This window comes from Rattus norvegicus, chromosome 9, assembly GCF_021556685.1.
Source record: "Rattus norvegicus strain SHRSP/BbbUtx chromosome 9, alternate assembly SHRSP_T2T, whole genome shotgun sequence".
Taxonomy (NCBI): Eukaryota; Metazoa; Chordata; class Mammalia; order Rodentia; family Muridae; genus Rattus; species Rattus norvegicus.
The window spans coordinates 18,920,191-18,942,131 of record NC_141542.1 but is presented as its reverse complement, the minus strand read 5'-3'; the positions used below and the strand labels follow the sequence as shown (position 1 = coordinate 18,942,131).

Sequence of the window (21,941 nt, the reverse complement as noted above, 5' to 3'; positions counted from 1 at the left end):
CCTCTCTCTCCCTCTCCGACCCCGGCAGGGCCCAGAGGTGATTCTGCCTGCACGATGTCCTCCTTCCTGGAGACGAGCTCTTCGCAGGCGCCACGTCGCGAACAAAAAGAGAAAAGAAAAAAATGAAAAGAAAAATCAGAAGAAGCTGACAGAGAAGGGGGCGGTAACGGCGTTGGGGGTCACCTCGGCCACGGGAGGGCGCGCTAAGACAGCGGCGGGGTTTCCAACGGAGACTGCAGCCTTGCAGTGTCCAGGGATGAAGCCCAGGCCAGCCCTGCCAGGGGACCTGTGCGTGGACCCTTAGTCCGACCTCCGGTCTGCTCCCCAGGGACAGCAAGGAGCAAGCAGGGCGGGCTGCACCTTAAGAGCAGCATCATCATTGTAGGTAGGAGACCCGCGTCCCTCCTTAGGCTCCTTCTGGGCCCCCCCCCTCCCCCGCCCTGGGAAAGCAGTGGCAGAAGGAGGCAATGCAAAGTGAGCCCATTGGGTAGGGGAAGGGAGGGTTCAGGGATGTATGGAGAGCTGAAGCAGGGATTGGAAAGCCTATGGCATTGGGAAAGAATGGAGAGGTGCTCTGGAGTGTGCATGAGAGCTGTGCTCTGACATCCCCAGAGCAACTTGGGGCTGTCACCTCTCTCCAGATTGAATTAGAATTAAATGACCTGTACCTGCCAGGGCAGGATAGGCTTTTCAGAGGCAGCTTAGCCCTGTGGCACACTCCCTGTAATGTTTCCATTGTATGTTAAAGGACAGGGATCATAGGAAAATATTTCCTTAAAACCTCAGGCAATGAATGATTATTTAATAGATTTCTTCTGATCTACTTTGTAATTGGTTGCCCCTTGCAAGAGATTGTATTTGGAAGATTTGAAATACCCTCCTTCAATTACTCGGGAAAAGGGAACATAAACAGAAATTTCCTCTTTTTTAGCCTCCAAAGCTCTGAGAGATTACAGTTCTGCATAATTTAATTCTTTCCTACCTGCTATGAGCAGGCCTCCAGATCAGCAAGTTCCTTTGGAATGGTTTTGCTTGTTTTTGTTTATTTTCCATGGTGCTGATTAGAAAGCCATGAATTTTAAATTTCAAGAGGTGACACCCAGAGTTTATGGTGGTTTCCTTCACACACTGCAGTGTAGTTGTAGCATAAAAACATACTTCTTGTGACAAGAAGTGGAAAAAGAAAGTTGATGAGCTAAGAAAAGTAGAGCCTTGAGCCAGATCAACCATTTGGCTTCCTCAAATATGGAGCAAGCATGGAATGTGGCTTTTTCAGAATCGAGGGGGTTTTTAGGATTGGGCAGTGAATGCTGTCTGGGGCTAACCCGTCCCTTTTGTGGCTGACAACCCTTAGGAGAAGGTCAGAATGTGCCAACAGCACAGAGTGGGCACTGGTGGTGTTTGAACTCAGAAGTGCTCAGGAACTGTGAAAGTTTCTCTGTTATCACCCTGGAGCCATCTAGTGAAATAGACCACTGTGATGCTGTGTAAGAGGCCATTGTGAGGGCTGGAGAGATGGCTCAGTGGGTAAGAGCACCAAGTGTTCTTCCAGAGGTCCTGAGTTCAAATGCCAGCAACCACATGGTGGCTCACAACCATCTGTAAGGAGTACTGATGCCCTCTTCTGGTGTGTCTGAAGACAGGTGCATGGTCTCACATATAAATAAATAAATCTTACAAAGATTGTCATCTACTGCAGTTTCTGTGTGGACAGGGCACAGTTGAAGGGCTTAAAAATCAAGTACATTGCCTGTCTTTAGAGATCAAGTGTATCACCTAACATTCAAACCAAGAAATGTAGTGTCTTTTTTGCTGCTTCTGTACCTTTAAGTGATGTAACTTTTCTCCTATTACATCGTTTGTTTCCATGATAGTTGTTTTCAAGTATATATGATTATCGCTCCTATTTGCAGAGCTATTCAATATTTTCATTGGTTAAATATTTGTGGTGAATTTACATTGTGATATCAGTAAAATGCTATGTGAAAATTTTAGAGAATATACCGGTTTGGGTAATTTTAATAACCTTTACCCTCAAGTGGTGGCCTGTTTTCACATTGAAAAGACTGGAATTCATTACCATCCATAGCAGGATTGATAGGGAAGCACAATGGACAGTGACAGTGTTGTTCCCTTTGACAGTTGTGGGAGCCAAGAAAGAAGTGTGACTTGCTTTTTGTGATTTACCAAATCAAGACTGAGTATCATTACTGTAGAAGGCCATGGAAAAAATGATAAAGTTTTCAGAAATCACCAGTTAAAGAAATGGTGGTTTTGTTTATATTGAATTCTGAGTTTCAAAGTTATGTTTCACTTTTCTTTATTCCTTAATGAGGCTTTTTATTAAGTTTTTTATTCACCATTACACCCTTAGATACACAGGGCTAGGATTGTAGTAGGTGCTCAATAAATCTCTGACCATCGGGGAGGAGGAATGATAAGAAAGTATGTATTTTCTGTAAGTTCTGCTAGTTTTGGGAACAGGTGGTTTTAGGTTGACCAGTTACAGCTTGGTATCTTGTCCCACATAAGACAACTTGACAGAACCCCCTTTCTGGCCATTATGTTCAACTTATTTTTGTCTTAATCATTCTTGAAAATCATGGAAGTAGTGTGGAAAATTGATTGAACCTGCAGTATAGCAAAAAAGGCCAGTCTAGATAGGTAAGCAGTTATGTTTCTCCATGAGCTGATGTCTTAAAACATCTATATTTTAGGAATTTAGTGTTGTGTTTTCTAAACGTACATCGTACAGCATACAGATAACATCGTAATAGAATTAAGGAATCTTTTGATTTAGCACCAAATTCCATAAAGCGATGACTACTGCACAGCTCTCTTGGCTATATGAATAGCCGAAATTATATTTCATTCTTTTAAAGAAATAATGAAAGTACTTAAGGTTAAGCAAAGCCCATTGGAATAGTTTACTGTGGTGTTTCTCTTTGGTTTCTTGTGCTCTTTTAGAAGACGACTTTAAGAAGTCAGGGCGGTCAGGTGGTCAGTGTGGTCAGGCAGTCATGAGCAGATGGTTAAGTGATGTATGTGCTAGGGCCCCATAGGCCAGTGAGCCCAGCCGAAGAGCAGAGGCTAGCCAGTGAGCCTGACTGAAGAGCAGAGGCTAGCCAGTGAGCCTGACTGAAGAGCACAGGCTAGACAGTGAGCCTGACTGTAGAGCAGAGGCTACCCAGTGAGCCAGGCTGAAGAGCAGAGGCTAGCCAGTGAGCCTGACTGAAGAGCACAGGCTACTCAGTGAGCCTCGCTGAAGGCTGAAGAGCAGTGATTTTAACCTTTATTTCTAAGTTCTTCCGTTTTCCTAAAATTTCTACAAAAGTTTGCCTCCATAAAGTTTGGCTTTAAAGGTTCTCCTTGCTCTCTTCTTCTTATCTCCTTTCCTCTTGCTCTTATGTCACAATAATTTCCTTACTCTCAATGCCTTACTCTCAACGCTATGCTTTACTTCTAAGTTCTTCTTGAGTTCTGTTCTCTTCAGTTCAGTTCTGTCTAAAAAGCTTTCTCTCTCTTTCTCCTCAGCATTTGTATATCTTTCTGAACACAGCATCACATGGTGAAAAGTTCACCACAAGTTTGCACAGGAATTCAAATCATAAGTTGGATAATCAGTTTAAGACAGAGAATGTTTACATGCATATCCATGAAGAGTAATCATCAGGATAAACAGTCACCATCTGTCACTAGCTCTGCACATTCATGGAGAGTTAAAAGCTGTAATTTTTATGAGAAAAGAATAAGTGAAATTACCTATAGGCAAATCCAGTCAATTATTTATGTTCAGTCCTTGCACCTATAGTAAATCATTAGTTCTCTTTTTATGAACTTTGGTTAATTGGTTTATACCCTCTTAGGATGGGCTCTAATTTGTAGATGCCTGCTTGGTATTGCAGAAGCAATTCACTCATGACACTTTAAGAAGGAAGAGTTCTCAATGCAATTTTGATTACCAGAGAAAACTTAATAGCATTCTCATTATAAAGGAGCTTAAAATTACTAATCTCATTTTAGGAATTCTTATAGAATTATAAGAATTATAGGAATTAAGACATCATCTATTTGTCTGTACATCATCATGCCAAGACAATACATCTTCATTGTTCTGTGGTGATCTGCTCAAAAGAGTAGGGTAAAGAGCATGACAAATACAGAGGCAGATACTTGCAGCCAACCATTTAGCTGAGATCAGGGTCCCCAATGGGTGAGTAAGAGAAAGGATTGAGGGAGCTGAAGGGGTTTACAGCCCCATAAGAAAAACAGTAAGAAACACCCATAGCTCCCAGGGCTGAAACCACCATCCAAAGAGTACACATGGACAAACCCATGGCTACAGCTGCATATGTAGAAGAGGATGGCCTTCTTGGGCACAAATGGGAGGAGAAGCCCTTGGTCTTGTCAAGGCTTGATGCCCCAGTGTAGGGGAAACCAGAACAGGGAGGCAGGTAGGCCTGGGTAGTGGGGTGGGTGTGGTAACACCCTCATAGTAGAAGGACGAGGTGGTTTTATAAGGGGTTTTGTAGATGGGAAAACAGGAAAACGGTTAACATTTGAAATGTAACAAAAGCCCTCTCTGGGGATGGACAGCTGCTAAGGTGCTCTGAGCCCCTACTTCCCTGCTGCCTCCCTTTGATCATGACTGTGGTGCATGGTGTCAGCCTGGGACTCTCCATGGGCTGCTGCTGGCACTGGTCCTGGCGTTCAGGGCCAAAAGCATGATGAGCAAGGAGCACATGGTTTGTCCCGATTCAGAGCTGGGCGAATGGCCACCAAAAGACAAGCACAGCTTCCTGTACGATCATGAGGTCTTCCTGGGCAAGGAGGACTCCAAGACCTTTGATAGCTAAGCCTGGACGAGAGCAGGAGAGGCTGGGGAAAATTGTTGATCCAATTGACAGTGATGGAGGCGGCCCTGTTACTACTGAGGACCTGAAAGTTTGGATCAAACATGTACAGAAAAGATACATCTACCATAATGTGGCTAAACTCTGGAAGGATTATGACAGGACATAAACGAAAAGATCTCCTGGGAAGAATACAAGCAGGCCACCTATGGCTACTACCTGGTTAACCTTGCTGATTTCCAAGATGGCTCTGATCATCACAACTTTAAAAAGTTGCCTCCATGAGATGAGAGGAGGTTTAAGGCCTTGACGGTGACCTGACAGCTACTCAGGACGGGTTCATTGCTTTTCTACACTAAGAGCATTTAGAACATATGAAGGAGATTGTAGTTCTGGAAACCCTGAAGGATATCGACAAGAACGGGGATGGGTTTGTGGACCAGGATGAGTACATTGTGGACATCTTTTCCTCACGAGGACAATTGCCCTGAGACAGACTGGATTTTGTCTGGGGAGCAGTTCAGTGATTTCCCAGATCTGAACAAGGATGGGAAGTTGGACTAGGATGTGATTCTCCACTGGATCCTCCCTCAGGACTATGACTATGTGAAGGCTGAGGCCTGGCATCTTGTGTATGAGTAAGACAAAAACAAGGATGAGTGCTAACCAAGGAGGAGATTCTAGACAACTGGACCATGTTTGTGGGAAGCCAAGCCACCAATTACGCGAAAGATCTTACCAAAATCGTGATGAATTTTGAAAGACACTCATATTCATGTGGCCAACGGTCACAGGCTTCCTGCAGATGTTCTGGGTTATTGCTATATTTGTCAAGTATATAGCAGTTGTGTCCCTAAACAATGAGAAACCTTTCTAAAGCTCAAAAAAATCATACATTGCACCAAACAATAATAGTAGGAGATTTAAACACCCCACTTTCATCAATGGACAGATCAGGGAAATAGAAATTAAGCATAGACATAGAAAGACTAACAGAAGTTATGAACCAAATGGATTTAACATATATTTATAGATCATTACACCCTAAAACAAAAGGATATACCTTCTTCTCAGCATCTCATGGTACCTTCTCCAAAATTGACCATATAATCGGTCACAAAACAAGCCTCAACAGGTATAGGAAGATAGAAATAATCCCATGCATCCTTTAAAAAAACCACGGACTAAGGCTGCTGATCAATAACAACAAATAAGACAGAAAGCCCACATATACATGGAAGTTGAAGTCAATGAAAACTTGGTCTTTGGAGACATAAGAAAGAAATTAAAGATTTCTTCGAATTTAATGAAAATGAAGATACAACATACCCAAACTTATAGGACACAATAAAAGCAGCGCTAAGAGGAAAACTCATAGCTCTGAGTGCCTGCAAAAAGAAACAAGAGAGAGCATATGTCAGCAGCTTGACAGCACACCTAAAAGCTCTAGAAAAAAATTAAATAAACCCTAGAGGAGTAGAAGGCAGGAAATAATCAAACTCAGGGCTGAAATCAAACAAGAAGATACAAAACCAAGTATCAAAAGAATCAGTAACCCTGGAGTTGGTTCTTTGAGAAAATCAACAAGATAAATAAACACTTTGCCATACTAACCAGCGGTCACAGAGAGTGTATCCAAATTAATAAAATCAGAAATAAAAGTGAGACATAACAATAAAATCTGAAGAAATTAAGAAGATCATCAGATCCTACTACAAAAACATATTCAACAAAACTGTAAAATGTGAAGGAAATGGACAATTTTCTATACAGATACCAGGTACCACAGTTAAATCAGGAACAAATAAACCATCTAAACAACCCCATAACTCATAAAGAAATAGAAACTGTTATTAAACATCTCCCATCCAAAAAGAGCCCAGAACCAGATGGATTTATTGCAGAATTCTATCAGACCTTCATAGAAGACTTCATACCAATACTGCCCAAACTATTCCGCAAAATAGAAACAGACAGAGCACTACCAAATTCCTTCTACGAATCCACAATTACTCTTATACCTAAACCACACAAAGATACAACAAAGATAGAGTAATTCAGACCTATTTGCTTTATGAATATTGATGCAAAAATGCTCAATAAAATTCTTGCAAACTGAGTCCAAGAACACATCCAAACAGTCATCCATCATGATCAAGTAGGCCTCATGGCAAGGATGCAGGGATGGTTTAATATACAGAAATCCATCAACGAAATAACCATATAAACAAACTCAAAGGAAAAAAGACACACATGATCATTTCCTTAGATGCTGAGAAATCATTTGACAAAATTCAATACCCTTTCACTAATAAAGTCCTGTTAAGATCAGGAATTCAAGGCCCATATCTAAATATAGGAAAATGCAAAATATATCCAACCAGGAGCTAATATCAAACTAAACTGAGAAAATTGAAGGAATCCCACTAAAATCAGAGACTAGACAAGGCTGCCCACTCTTTCCCTACTTTTTCAATATGGTACTTAAAGTCCTAGCCATAGCAATCAAACAATGAAAGTAGGTCAAAGGGATAAAAATTAGAAGGGATGAAGTCAAAACACTAATATTTGAAGATGATATGATAGTATGCTTAAGCAACACCAAAATTCCACCAGAGAACTACTTAACCTGATCAACAACTTCAGCAAACTGTCCAAGCATAAAACTAACTCAAACAATTCAGTAGCCTTCCTCTACTCAAAGGGTAAAAAGGCTGAGAAAGAAATTAAGGAAATGACACCCTTCACAATACTCCCAAATACTATAATATAACTTGCTGTTACTTGAACCAAGCCAGTAAAAAAATCTGTACGACAAGAACTTCAAATCTCTGAAGAAACTGAAGAAGATCTCAGAAGATGGAAAGATCTCTCATGCTCATAGATTGGCAGGATGAATATGGTACAAAAAAAATGGCCTTTTTGCCAAAAGCAATCTACAGATTCAATGACATCACCATCAATATTCCTACTCAATTCTTTATAAAGGTAGAAAGTGCAATTTGCCATCATTCGGTATACCATGAAACCCAGGATAGCAAAAACTATACTCAACAATAAAAGAACTTCTGGGGGAATCACCATCTCTTACCTCAAGCAGTATTACAGAGCAATAGTTTGTATGGTATTGGCATACAGAGAGGCAGATCAGTGGAACATAATTGAAGACACAGAAATGAACCCACACACCTATGGTCATTTGATCTTTGACAAAGGAGTTAAAACATCCAATGGTAGAAACATAGCATTTTTAACAAATGGTGCTGGATCAACTGGAGGTCAGCATGTAGAAGAATGCAAGTTGACCCATTCTTATTGCCCTGGACAAAGCTTAAGTCCAAGGGGATCAAGGGCCTCCACATCAAACCAGATACACTAAAATTAATAGAAAAAAAGTAGGAAAGAGTCTCGAAGACAAGAGCACTAAGGAAAATTTCCTGAACAAAATACCAATGGCTTATGCTTTAAGATCAAAAATCGACAAATGGGGGGACCGCATAAAACTGAAAAGCTTCTGTAAGGCAAAGGACAGTGTCATTAGGACAAAAAGGCAACCAACAGATTGGGAAAGAATCCTTACCAATTCTGCATCTGATGGATGGTAATATCCAAAGTGTACACAAAACACAAGAAGTTAGAGTACAGAGAGCCAAACACCCCTGTTAATAAATGGGGTTCAGAGGTAAAGAAAACATTCTCAGCTGAGGAATATCGAACAGCTGAAAAGCACCTAAAGAAATGCTCAACATCCTTAGTCATCAGGGAAATGCAAATCAAAACAACCCTAAGAATCCACCTCACACCAGTCAGGATGTCTAAGATCAAAAACTCAGGTGACAACAAATGCTGGTGAGGATGTGGAGAAAGAGGAACACTCGTCCATTGTTGCTGGGATGGCAAACTGGTACAAGCACTCTGGAAATCAGTCTGAAGGTTCCTCAGAAAATTGGACATTGCACTACCTGAGCACACAGCTATACCTGTCCTGGGCATATACCCAAAAGATACTCCCTCATACAACAACACACATGCTGCACTAAGTTCATAGCAGCCTTATTCATAATAGCCAGAAGCTGGAATGAACCCAGATGCCCTTCAACAGAGGAATGGATTCGAAAAATGTGGTACATCTACACAATGGAGTACCACTCAGCTATCAAAAACAATGCTACGTTCAATTCATAGGCAAATGGAAAGAACTAGAAAATATCATCCACAGTGAGGTAATCCAATCACAGAAAAACACACTTGGTATGCTGTTGGGAGCGATGGCCTTGAAGCCCTCCATTATTGATGTTATTATTATGGTTAGAAGTAAGTATGATGGGGTTCATGGAAAATCCCCAGCCAGCTGCAGAAGACTAATACAAATATGGTGGTCAAGATGAATAATCATATGATAACGTGTGACGTTAAGATACCCAATGTCATGACCTGTAACCTTTCTGAAAAACCAACATCCTGCTGACTAATAGATATGACAAACCTGTGACCTTTCTGACAACCTGTCAACATCAGCCAATTCCCTGACCACATGAATATTGTGTCCTTGGCGTGGGTAAATGTTTCTTACTTCTCTCCTCTCTCTGTTACCCTTTTTATGGTACAAATTCAGCCTTGGGGAAAAATAAAATTGTCGCCTTGATCAGACTCTTGTCTTGGCGTCCTTCTTCACATCTCTTCTCCCTCATTCTCTTCCAGATACTCAGCACCCCTCATTGACGATATGCACTCATTGATAAGTGGATATTGACCAAAACCTCGAATTACCCAAGATGCAATCTACAGATCTCAGGAAACTCAAGAAGAAGGATGACCAAAGTGCAGATGCTCACATTCGTTCTTAAAATGGGGAACAAAAATATCCATAGGAGGGGATATGGAGGCCAAATCTAAAGCAGAGACTGAAGGAACAGCCATTCAGAGTCTGCCACACATGTGGCCCATATATATACAACCACCAAAACTAGGTAAGATTGATGAAGCTAAAAAGTGCTTACTGAAAGGGACTGGATATACATCTCCCCTAAGAGACACATCCAGGGCATGTCAAATAAAGAGGTCAGAGCTAGCAGTAAACTACTGAACTGAGAACAGGACGCCCTTTATGGGAATTAGAGGAAGGATTCCAAGAGCTGAAGGGCTTGCAACCCCATATGAACAGCAATGCCAACCAAATAAACCACTAGCAAAAGACTATACATGGACTGACCCAGGGGTCCAACTGCATATGTAGGAGAGACTAGCCTTGTTGGGGCACCTGTGGAAGGGGAAGCCCTTGTTCTTAACAAGGTTGGACCCTCAGTGCAGTGGAATATCCAGGAAGGGGTTTCTAAGTGGCGTGGATTGGGGGACCATACATATGGGAGAGGGCACGGCAGGGGGGCTTATGGACCAAAAGCTGGGAAAGGGAATAAGGTTTGAATAAAAAGTATATATCTATTAAAAAAAATAAAATTTTAAAAAATGATAATAATACTAAGAAATAATCAAAAAAAGAAAATGTGAATAAGAAAGAAATTTTAGGATTTGGAAAAAGATGAATGCCAGGTATTTGAAAAACTGTATGACCATGTAAACACTTTAATATACTTGAGAAATTTTTTACATGTTAATGAACTGCATCTTTTTTTTAAATAGTGAATGGAAATCCAGTCCCTTCCTGGCTGTGAGGCTAGGGATCCAGATGTAGTGGAATTCATTATTTGTTGGTCCTGAACCTTTGAGTCTGCTTCTAACTCAGCTTATGCCAAGGAAATTAGGCCAGGGTGATATCTAAGCCATTGACTAAACTATCTGGACTAACAATCACAGGTGAAATTCCACCTTGTAAATGGGAGGAGCGGAATAAAAGATACCTTTAAGGATTTAAAAAAAATGAAATGTACCCCAAAAAAATCCAATAAAAATGTTTAAAATAAAAATAACTTAGGAAATACAAAATACTGGGGTGCCATTCCACAATCATGATGTGTTTCTTCGGTGATAGCTTACAGGTTAATTTACTTCTCTATAACTGTTTTCTTATTTGAAAGTAAGTAATGGCATCATCTGTGGAGTGATGGTGAGAACAAAAGCTTTGCCTAACTTGAATAATCGATCCCTCCTGAGCATGTGCTTAACATTCTAAGCACAGAGAAATTTCCTGAGGTGATTAAAGAACAAAATCCAAACATAAAACAGGAACAACAACGATTTAAAAACATTCTGCACTCTGGGTATGAAGGCATGTTACAACTTTAATCAGCTTTGTAGGTATTTCTAATAAACACACAAGAAACAAAAATCCTATCACAGTCCTAGCAGTTGCATCCAACAAAGAGAGAGCTGTGAGGTAGTGTGTGCTGCTTCTTTCCCCAGATACCCCTGGGCCTCAGGCCTGCACCCAGTGAGCTGGACCAAGAGCAGCCAGGTTGAAATTCCTGCTGCCATGGCAGGATTCTGCAGGAACATTTCCCTTTGACAACAAGGAACCTGTGTGGAGGAGACCTCTTGGTGAGTCCTCAAGGACTCTACTGTCCTATTCTACAGGGAGAAGCCCTGCCAGGTCTTTGGCAAGGCCAGCCAGTTGTATGGGGAAGTCTCTGGTCCTGTGGCAGAGGGCGAGGAATGGCAGAAAGAATGGCAGCTCCACTGAGAGCAAAGGCTACCCCTTCTAGGCCTATGACCTCCTAATTAATTTATCTTTTCACCCGATGCCCTATTCACATTTTCTTACTATCATACAACTGTGATCTTGATGAGCAGCTGGGCTCTTGTTTTCTTAATCAGTTCTTTGTTGTCACAGACGTTTTTAACTTACTCCAGCCCCTGAGAATTATTCATACCTTCTGTATGCAGTAGGACCCTTGGTGGGACTGTCATCTCAAAAATAGAATATTCGGTAATCCAAAAGATTGGACTCCAGTTTACCTCAGGCCAGGAAAGAAGTCAGCCACCATTAGTAAAAGAGCAAGGGAAAAATTACATAGGAAAAACAAGTGCCCTAATCAGTAGAAAAGATCCTCAACTTCTAAGGCCCACATATCTGCACCCCTCTCTTCTGAGCTTTGTATAGTGATGTTGTATAACTCCAGATGGTAGTAAAAGGCAGAGTTCTTCCCAGAAAGGTCAGACATGATTTTCACTCTTACATCTCTGAGGTGGGCTGGCATTATAGCACACATTCATGTTGAATTATTATAACACCTATGATAAGAAGACAGAATCCATATATCACAATGCCAAATAGACTCCCTCCTGAACGTATGGACCTATTAAAATTGAGGTTCAACCTGAACTCAGGCCATTCCACTCCCTTCCCATCCTCCTGATTCTTATGTTTGCTACAAGTAAAAGATCATGGTGCAGTCCCCAATATTCTCATACCTAGACTTGTCTATTCACGAAGAATGATATTGGAGAAGTGAAGGCTATATAGTTACAATGTAGTAACACAAGGTCCAAGTTGACATTTGCTCACTGATGTCCAATTTAATTGTCTTGTTATATTTGAGAAAGGGAGGCTGTCCTACATAATATATAAAACGGACAGAAATTTATTATTTTATATATGCACTGTAGTTGATCACTATGTTCCCAATTAAAAGGAGTTTTTATTGCAAAAAAATAGGATTATAGACCATTGATTTTGTGAAATACATGGATATGTAAATGGAAACAATGTCGGCTTTCAAGGACTGCACAGTAAGCAAATATTTCCAGGTTTTATACACTCAGAGGTATAGAAGAAATATATTGGCCTCCAGAAAAAGGGAAAAGCTTAGGAATCGAAATGTGTGTCACAGGCATTGTCTCGAGAAGTAGATTTACTTTTAAGAAAAATCTCCCTCCTCCTTGGTCCCTAGAGTTTTGGGTGCTAAAGAAAATCTGTTCTCCAATTCAGGGTTGTAAGCAACCCTTCCCAGCAAAAGCATTGTTGACTTCTAATGAAGCAGAGAGACATATCTAGCTTTGAAATAGAGGTTGCCAAATGGTATTCCCAGTGACACATGGGAGACTGGAGGAAAGGGTCCCCACATAAATTCATCAGTGTGGGGAGAGCTGGTTAATAGGTAGGCCATAGAATTTTCCAGTGACATCACCAGTAAGCCGTTCACTGGACACTCTATTGTATCTAAGAGATCCTTAGAATCTTCTGTGATGTCACCAGTGTTGTGGTGACACCAACTGCCTTTGGGATATTACTTCAGTTCCCTTTGGGTTCACAAGCAGGCATGTTTCGCCAGCTGCTCAGGCTATTTCATAAGGAAAGTGTTGATCAAGGAGAGACCGCACCAGGTCAGAGGGAAGCTCAACCCCTCTCTAGTGAAACAGGAAGGAGGAAATCATTCTTGGGAAGGCTTGGTGAGTCGTGGGCAGAGTTGGGGAACATCCTCAAGGAGGTAGGTTTGAGATGTGCCTTCTAAGACTAGGCCTTACAAGCTGGAGCCTTGGGATTTTTCAAAGGCAAACCAAGAGTCAGGAGTTCCTGATCTTTAATTTGAGAGAAAGCCATAAAGTGGTAAGACTTCAGTGTCTTTTCTTGAAGCTTTTTAACTGTGAGTGTCAATGAATGGCAGGAGGAGGCACTGTGAGATTAACAATGTGACCATCCATGGTTGGGAGTTGAAGCACTTCATCCTCTAGATTACTGTAGGTTACATAAGTCTCTGATGGCGAGAACAAAGAAGGATGCACCCCTAGTCATGAATTGAGTTCTCAGACACTTTGGGCTGGACCACACTTGCTTAGAGCTTGATGGTGCTAAGCATTATGAACTCATTATGAACTCCAGGATTATCTGCACCACATCTGATATGAGATAACAATGTCGCAGATGTTTATGTCTCAGTCAGATTATAACTTTCAGTTCCGGTGATTGTGTAATAGTGAGTGTGGCACGTGTATGGCATTAGAGGTTGGGAAGAGGGACATAGCTTAAGAATCAACATTTAAGAAAGCTTTTCTGCTCTTTCAGGGATTCACCCAGTCTCTACAATTTCCCCTTCCTCAACCTCCTTTTCGGATTCAGAATGATCTATTCTGCCCATTGGTTCAAATATGCAAATTCACTTGGGTTTATCTGTCCACAGGATTTGGTAGGAAGGCATCATCCCAAAATGTCATCAGTCAGCAAGAGGAGTGTCTAAAGGAACTGGAGGAACTCAAATTTGAAATCCAGAAGTGTCAATTCGAGAGGGATGAACTTTATCAAATCCTGGATCTTTATATCTATGATGAGTGGGACCACAGGTAGTCATTATGCCCAGTAACATGTTCACTGTCTTGCTCTCTCTCTCTCTACTACCTCAAGATTTACTCATAGCACGAGAAAGTTTCACCTCTCATCCTGGATTTTAAGGAGATTTGGCAGGCATTTGCTTGTGAGATGAGCTAGGTGCTGTGTGTTTAGGGTCAACCACTTTTGTACTTGACCCTGAGCCTCTTGGATTAGCATTGGTTCTGTCAACAGCTAGAAGGACCTTGTCACACTTGCTGCAACTGTGTGTGTGAATGAAATGCCTGCACGTCATCACTCTTTCCTCTGATTTTGTTCATTATACACTGATTCTATGGCACCTCTATGCATGTAGTTGGCATTCTAAATGTGTTTGGATATGGGTTGGTATGTATGTATGTGGAAGTATATGTGGTGTTTTACTCAGGGTCAGGAGGTCTGGGACCTTTGATGGGGTCTGAGGATTTGTTTGATCAACAGTTTGCAGGTCATGATAGTGATGAGTACGTGGAGGCCCACACTGACCAACACAGCACTTTGCTCCTTCTGAATACGTTGGTGGCACACAGGACTCTCCCGAGGGGAGGAGGTGCTATAAATCCTCTTCCCTGTCAAACTTAGTTATGCCCTCTGGGAATTCATGTAATGATAGAAACCAAGGATTGAGTATACCTGCTTTCAAAACAAGAGAAATGTCATCACAGCTTTCTCTTGGGCCCAAAGCTGTGGCACAGACTGGAGGAATCTTCTTCCTTAACTAGTCAATTCCATCATGCTAACCTTGCCAGCTCTGGAAGGGCAGGTCCCTCCAATTGGTACCGTGACTCTGTTGTCCTGTGCCCAGGATAATAAACTTAACCAGTACAAATACTTTGAAGGAGCAAGTATGTGGTACATACTGAGTTTAAGTAATAGAGAGAACAGTCTGATTTTACCTAATTTGTTTCACCTGCTTTGATCTTTAGTTTTTCATTTTTTTAACTATCCAGGGATTGTTTATTGTGACCTAGAAATGGTCACTGTGGTCTTGACAGTTGTTATTCCCAAACAGGCAGCTCTCAGGCTCTGCCCCCTCCTATATAGTGAGTCTTTGCAGAACCATATCTCTCAGGATTCCAAGGAGTCCTTATTTCAAAACAAATGTTTGCTTATTTACATAGAAATATTTTCTGTGGATTGAGTCTCACTGTTGGGTTTTGGTCTGGTTTTTGACTTTGCCATTTTCTTCCCTTCCACCATTCCTTGAATTTGAAATTTTTTATTATATATTTTTATTTACATTTCACCTAATTCTGAAATCGTGAGTTCAAAACATTATTTGTTCCTTTGGCCTAACCCAGGCTGCATGTCGAATTGCCAGTCCTTCAATCTGAACATGAGATGAGAATGATGGCTATGCAAATGATGACCAACTCAATAAGTGATGCCATGGAGAGGTACAAGGAGCTCATACAAGTGAACAGTTCCTACCGGTGAGTCGCTGACAGAGAAGAGAACCCAGCACTAGGCAGGGAATGCTTCTGTCCTGTATGACTTTAACAAAGGTCAGGGCTCTGGTTCTGTAGTGTCTGACTCTTAACAAGAAGGCTGCCTCCTGGCAAGGGTCTTAGATTTGTAGCTCTTGGACTCAGTTGTTGTACATGTGAAGGGTGTAGAAGACCCTCCAATTGTTATTTTCCCCGTTAAAGATCCTCTAGATAGAAAAGGTTTGCACCATGATGGGAATATCAATCAACTCTGAATCTCTAGGACTCTGACAGGAGATTTAAAGATCTGTGATCCATGAGAAACACATGGCAAGATTGTATAGCTATTGGGTCTTCAACTAGCCCTCAGAGGGGCTTTTCCCACAACGTGAAGATGGTTTCACCATACCATGGACATACGAGCTCCCTTATGGACCATCTCTTCTTCCTTGATTTATATAAACCGTCTTAGTGTCAGGATTTTCAGAAGTACTTTGATTCTTGTGGAATGTGCCCTCTGGATTTGACCTCCTCTAATTGGTGCTAACTTTTATAGTGTGGCTCTATTCTGGGGATTTCTGAGGATGAGGACCCTTGAAGGGATGATTGGACTTGCAGGAGTGACAGGCAAATAGAAGCTGGCTGGGATTTACCATTTTTTGTTTGTGGTTCAGCATCAGGCACTCCCAGCTCCTACGTGAACAAGCTCAATTGAAGAACAATATACAGATTTTGCTGAATGAGAAGAGAGAACTGCTGGTGGAGCAGACTGAACTGCCAGCATCCTCTGTGGAGACAAAGAGGCTCTGGGAAGAGGCCGGAATGAACATCTGTGACCCCAGTGCCACGCAACAGCAGGTAGGGTTAGGCCTCAGGGTCAGGTTGTCCTCAGGTCTTACCATAAACATAGACAAACCAATGTAACTGTCTATTGACTGATCCATGTCCTGACCTAGGTCTCATCCAAGTGTTCATTCATGTGATGGTTTACAAGGCCCTCTGTTGAGATAGCCCCTTTTCAAGAAACTGCATGTTTGGAAAGCAAATGCTCCTGCTCTTTGAGAATCTGCACTTCATTAAGGGAGATAGGTTGATCACACAGCACAGCACTACATGCCATTATGTATGGAGGGTGGTATGTGGGAACCCCTCTTTAGACTAGAACAGGGCTTTGAGGGATGAAGCAAAAGCCTGGAGCTCATTTTTTTTACAGGGTTCGTGTGAGACTCAGGAAGTAAGTAGTTTTCAAGGAGGAGAGCCTGGTGGAAATGCCAAAGAAATGGGTCTCATTGTCATTTGTGGTGGCTTTTGTTCTTCCTCCCCTCATGTCCCTGTATATGAAGATGGTGACTTCATGCTTCATAGATCTTGGGTAACTACAGAGCCTGTGTATCAGCATGTCAGTCCTGTCTTATTTGAGTGCTCCTGCAGAGTTCATAACTGGGCCTTACAACCTGAAGCTGGTTAGAAGAGCAAGGATGTGGAAAAGGTTTCTCAAAGGCTGAGGGTTGCCATGAGAGATTTGAGACTTCAAGAACAAAGTTATCAGTATATACCCCCAATTATCAAGAAAGGTGCATTGCTGTGCTGACCTGCATCTTAGGGAGCATGCGGGGAGGCCAGTTCATGACATGCAGTTTTGTCCAGTCATTATCTAACTTAGTCCTTTAAGCCTAGGTCTCTCAACAAACATGAAGCTTCCTGTTTTGTGCTGGCCAGCAGTCTTTGCATCATTCGTCCAGTTCCAAGTGGAGCCCCCTCTCTTATTTGTCTCAACACATTCTTAAACCATTCAGCTATTTTAAAAATAAGGATTAGATTTCTTCACTTTACCTGAACAGAGTTATCGCCCGGGAAGTTTCTGGATTGTCTTATTGGCTTCACCATGATCTTGCATGGAATCCTAGAGTGCATCCCTCTGCTGACATTTCTTTGCTGACTATATCATGGGCACTGCATTCTCACAGGATAGATTCCCTCTCAATATTGTACACAGTGCTGCATTCCAGAAAATTCACTGTATGTTATTTATTTAGCCTTTTTCTGACTGACATTGAGGTTGTTTTAATATCACATGAACTCTAATGTGATGAAAAGTTCCTGGGAACTGACCATTAGTTACTGTCTTCTCTGATGCTTCCAAAGTCTTCTATGAAGGAAACAGGGTAGTTTTAGTGAGGGGCCTATGATGAGTCAGCATAGCGCTTGATGGAGTCTTTTCCTAGAAATCTCTCTTGGGGATTTGATGTTGTGTTGTTTAGGCTATCTGTGCAGAACATGTAACTTACTTGTCGGACCAGTAAGTATCTGCATAGAAAGGTTTCCTGAAGTGGAAATGAGTACAGGCCAGGGCAGCACAGCCTGCTTGAGTCTAAGAGACTTGTACACAGCATTGTTCCCAGTAATTCCTCACTCAACAGGAAATGTGCTGCACAAGATCAAAGTTTTCATTTGTGCGTGCAAGTGAGTATCTGTGTATGTCTGTGTGTGTGTGTGTGTGTGTGTTTGTGTGTGTGTGTGTGTGTGTGGTGTGTGGGTATATGTGTGTGTGTGTGTGTGTTTGCATTAGTGAACGTGTGTTTCCCTCTATTTCCAAGTTTCATGAGAAAAGTACTCTAAGTGTTCACTTTACATCCATGAAACATGAAATAGAGCTGCCCAGTCATTTAGCATCTCCATCTAGCTCTGTACAGCAAAAGGACACTTAAATTACTAATTTATTCTGTTTCCAAAAATTTCAGAACAAAATTATCTTGTGAAGTCTGGGGGAGGAGTGGAAATATGTTCAAGTGAGTCGTGTTTCACAGGGGTAACAAATGGTACAGGCCTAGAGCTTGCAGGTCCCTTTTTGTTATGGTGTAGAAGCAGGACAATACAATCCTTTAGAAATGCAACCCCCAAAAAGAGGACACAAAAACACCTGTAAAGTTAGATTTTCAAGTGATTAGGGGCAAAACTACTGATCTGCATTGAAATCCTTTGGAGCACATCAAAGGAATGGAGTACTGGGAGGCAAGGGCAAGGCTTCTCTAGAAAAATCCATGAGTTTATTCTGCTTCTCTGTTCTTTGTGAATTGTGAAAGCCCACTGGAAGGTTATGTCACTCACTGTGTCTTCTCCAAGGTTGCTTTCCACATTGCTTGCTACCATTTCTTCCGAGCTACCTTGGCACACTACAACTTCCCCTAGATGTTTGGCTTGGATTTTATTCATTGAGAATTTGAGTTGCTTGGAATTGTATCGTCATCCAGAAAAAGTCCCATAGCTATGCTGTGGTGCAAGAATAGGGCAGTTTCAGGAAATCCCTTTAGGTGCACAGTTAATCCAAAGCGCTCCTCTATGTTCTCTGTGTAGCATTCTGCAAGTGCTGTCAATCAACATCATTTTCTCTCAGTTAATTTCAGCCTCAGTGGGTTAGGAGAAATGATGAGCTTCAAATGGGTCTGACAGTGTAAGAACAGGTAGCCCTATGAGAAGCCATGTTCAGAAAGTGGAACAGAAGTTTTAGTTAACCCAGTGATTCCACAACAAGGAGTAGGTATTGCCATTGCAATTAGGAAGCATCAATGTTCTAGTGGTCCCAGAGTAACCTTGAAGGAGAATCTATCCAGACGTCCATCAGCCAAGGAGTAAAAGTGTACCATACGATGGAGCCCTTCCATAGATTCTGATTCAGTGTGAGATAATCCATGCAAGCTTTTACTTACTTATCAAATTATCTGTGGAACAATCACATTACGGGGAGAAAATTTGTTGATTTGGATCCTGGTTATGGAGATTTCCTATGATTCTACCTTTGGGCATGAAGTCACTCAGGCTATGGTAAAGACAGCTCCGTTTAGAAGAAGTTGCACACTTTGGGGAAAGTCTGAAAGAGTGAACAAGAACATGAGTCTAGTCCACCACCAACATATGATCCTTTACTGAGCAACAAGACAGCTCTACACAGCCTTTGGGACTTGCTAAGCCAGATTGTTAATGGGGAAGAACCCTGAGTCTATGACGGTTTATGGGAGGACAGCACATCACTGACTGAGCTGTCTATAGGCTCTGGCCACTATGTACATATCCCACTCAACATTTGTTTTTATGCCTCCAGCGAATCCTGGGGAATCTTTACATTAAGCATTAATGTTCAGGTAGGAACACAGGCTGGAAGAAGCCATTTGAATATCCTTCCCTATATAAATACCCTTTTTGGGTGGATGACCACCCCACCTGGATTTCAGCTTCAGGCAGTTAAAGAGCTACTCAGAGTATTGTTCTGGTACAGTTCATGTGAATTTTGCCCATGAAACAATATATATGATCCTCTGGATTTCTTGCTATGTTCTACTCCTTTCTTCCTGTGATCTCTCCGGAAAGATCTGAGGACATTTTCTCTTCTGTCCTCTCACAAATTGCCTTACACTAGCCATAGACTTACAGGGGTGCTGTTCTGTTTCTACATCACAATCACCTTTAATGTCCGTGTGTACGCTGGGAAGATTTGCATGGAGCACATTCTCAGTGATTACAGGATCTGTGCGGTGAGCATGAATTTGAAGTGAGATGGCTTCTCTGTGTATTTGCAGATACAGTGGTTACAAATGGAAACTAGACGGGTTCCTTCAGTGCTAACATAATCAGAAGTTTCACCTCAATTCTGGGCATGTTCTCCAGAAAGAATCCACATGGTATTCTAGGTTGCTCATACCTCTCTTGAACTCAGATTCAGACATAGCTAAAATGTTATTATTAAATGTCATATACCTGGACCAGTGGGAAAAAATGCTCATTTTTCTCTTAATCCCAGTACAGTGCATAGTCCACAGTTCAAATTCTAGCAGTTTGAAAGTTGAGATATAAATCCAAGCCCAGGTACTCTATGACACTTGGGGATGCAGGGACTGACCTCAGCTGACAGGTCATGCTGGATTGTCCAACTGAATAGAGCTGATGTAAGAGGGAGAGCTGAATTGACAACCACTCACTAAACCTTTTTTCCCTTGCTCTACTAGGTCTGAAATTCTCCAGCAGAAACTCGAACATGACACAGTCCAGGACAAGAACTCCCTTGGAGAGAAGAGCTACAGGAGGAGAACTAAGTGTGCACAGCAAATACACCACTATTGCGTCTCATCTGTAGTGTCCATAGCAATTGTGGACTGCATTTTCCTCCTTTAGTTTGATTTCTTTGGATTGAATACGCTGTATTTTCACCTTGCCTCTCTCCAGCAAGGGTGCACTTTTTGAGGGACTCAGAGAAGTGCTGATGCACATCAATCAAGAGCTGCTGGTCATCCAGAAAGACTGTGCACGTGTAAATTTGTACTTGTCCTGATGGGTCATCCAGAAGAGTTTCATGGAGATCAGTTCACAATATTGGAAAGTCTTTGTGACAAAGTCTGTAATATCATTTATGCTCAGTATTGGTAGGCTTTTTCCTTAATACCCCCACTCCAACAAAACAGTCCTACTTCCACTCTCTTGAAAGGATTATTACCATCACTAACTGCTTGTCTACTATTTCTCCAAGGCAAGCCACAGGCTATAAGTCTATTCTGCAAAAGGAGCAGCAAAAAATGCTTAGTGCAATTCCTCTATTTAAAGTTTGGTTAATTTTTAATTGTTTTGGTTATTTGGTTTTCCTTCTATTCATTTGAAGATTTGTTATTTATCTGTTGTTGTTTTTTTCATTTCCTTTTCTATTTTGATAAGGATATAGACTGTATATATTGACTACATGCATCTGGTTACTATCAAGTAAATTGGATGTATTCTGGTCAATAAAGGAGTAATCTCAAACTCTTCACTCTTAAGAACCTTCTTTATTGATTATTAGTGTCAACATCTGAAGTCCCACAGGTATCAGGGAGGGATGGATCTCTGCATTCTCATGGGGACTGGGCATCAAATCACTTCCCAGTCAGACTGAGTTTCAAAGGCAGTCATACAGTCACTGTTCACTGTGTTTCCAACTCTGAATTTCAACTTCATCATGCATATATTACCCACTGTGTATGCTTGCTGTCAAATATATAGTTACCTCTAAATTATACTCTGTCGATGACAGTTTTGACCAAATTAATAGGATAAACATTAATTTTTCTGTAACACCTCCCAGGACATATAAACATGGTATAAGGGAGTTTAAAGCCATCGGGAATCCTGCACCTAAATCCCGGGGCAGAAAATGATGAACACCCAGGAATGCAGACAATCCGGAGACCACAGGAAACAAAGCCACTTCTGACCAGCACTGCCCACATCTCTGGCCCAATATTAATCTGCATGGTGCCTCTGGAAACAGGAATAGAAGAGCAGTCAGTGGCAGGAACCTGCTTGGTCCAGCCTGGACCCAGAACCTACCTGGGCCCTGAGCATATTTGAAGAAAACCATAGGCATACAATTCTCTGTTT

The 21,941-nt window shown here is 41.6% G+C and overlaps 1 protein-coding gene across 5 annotated transcripts; it reads left to right on the top strand.

Moving 5' to 3' along the window:
• Nucleotides 1-200: 200 nt before the first annotated feature.
• On the top strand, nucleotides 201-21,326 carry LOC148003399 (disks large homolog 5-like). 5 transcript variants are annotated; one of them, XM_087568599.1, is made up of 7 exons: nucleotides 206-385; nucleotides 9,555-9,823; nucleotides 11,214-11,348; nucleotides 13,928-14,087; nucleotides 15,414-15,545; nucleotides 16,214-16,397; nucleotides 20,540-21,326. In XM_087568599.1, exons 5-7 carry the CDS (start codon nucleotides 15,454-15,456, stop codon nucleotides 20,543-20,545), a joined length of 282 nt encoding a protein of 93 aa, XP_087424725.1. In that variant the 5' UTR covers nucleotides 206-385; nucleotides 9,555-9,823; nucleotides 11,214-11,348; nucleotides 13,928-14,087; nucleotides 15,414-15,453; the 3' UTR covers nucleotides 20,546-21,326. The 5 variants fall into 5 exon arrangements, with proteins under 5 accessions (XP_087424723.1, XP_087424725.1, XP_087424722.1 ...); XM_087568600.1 differs by having other exon boundaries at nucleotides 230-381; XM_087568597.1 differs by lacking the exon at nucleotides 11,214-11,348 and having other exon boundaries at nucleotides 201-381.
• Nucleotides 21,327-21,941: the final 615 nt, after the last annotated feature.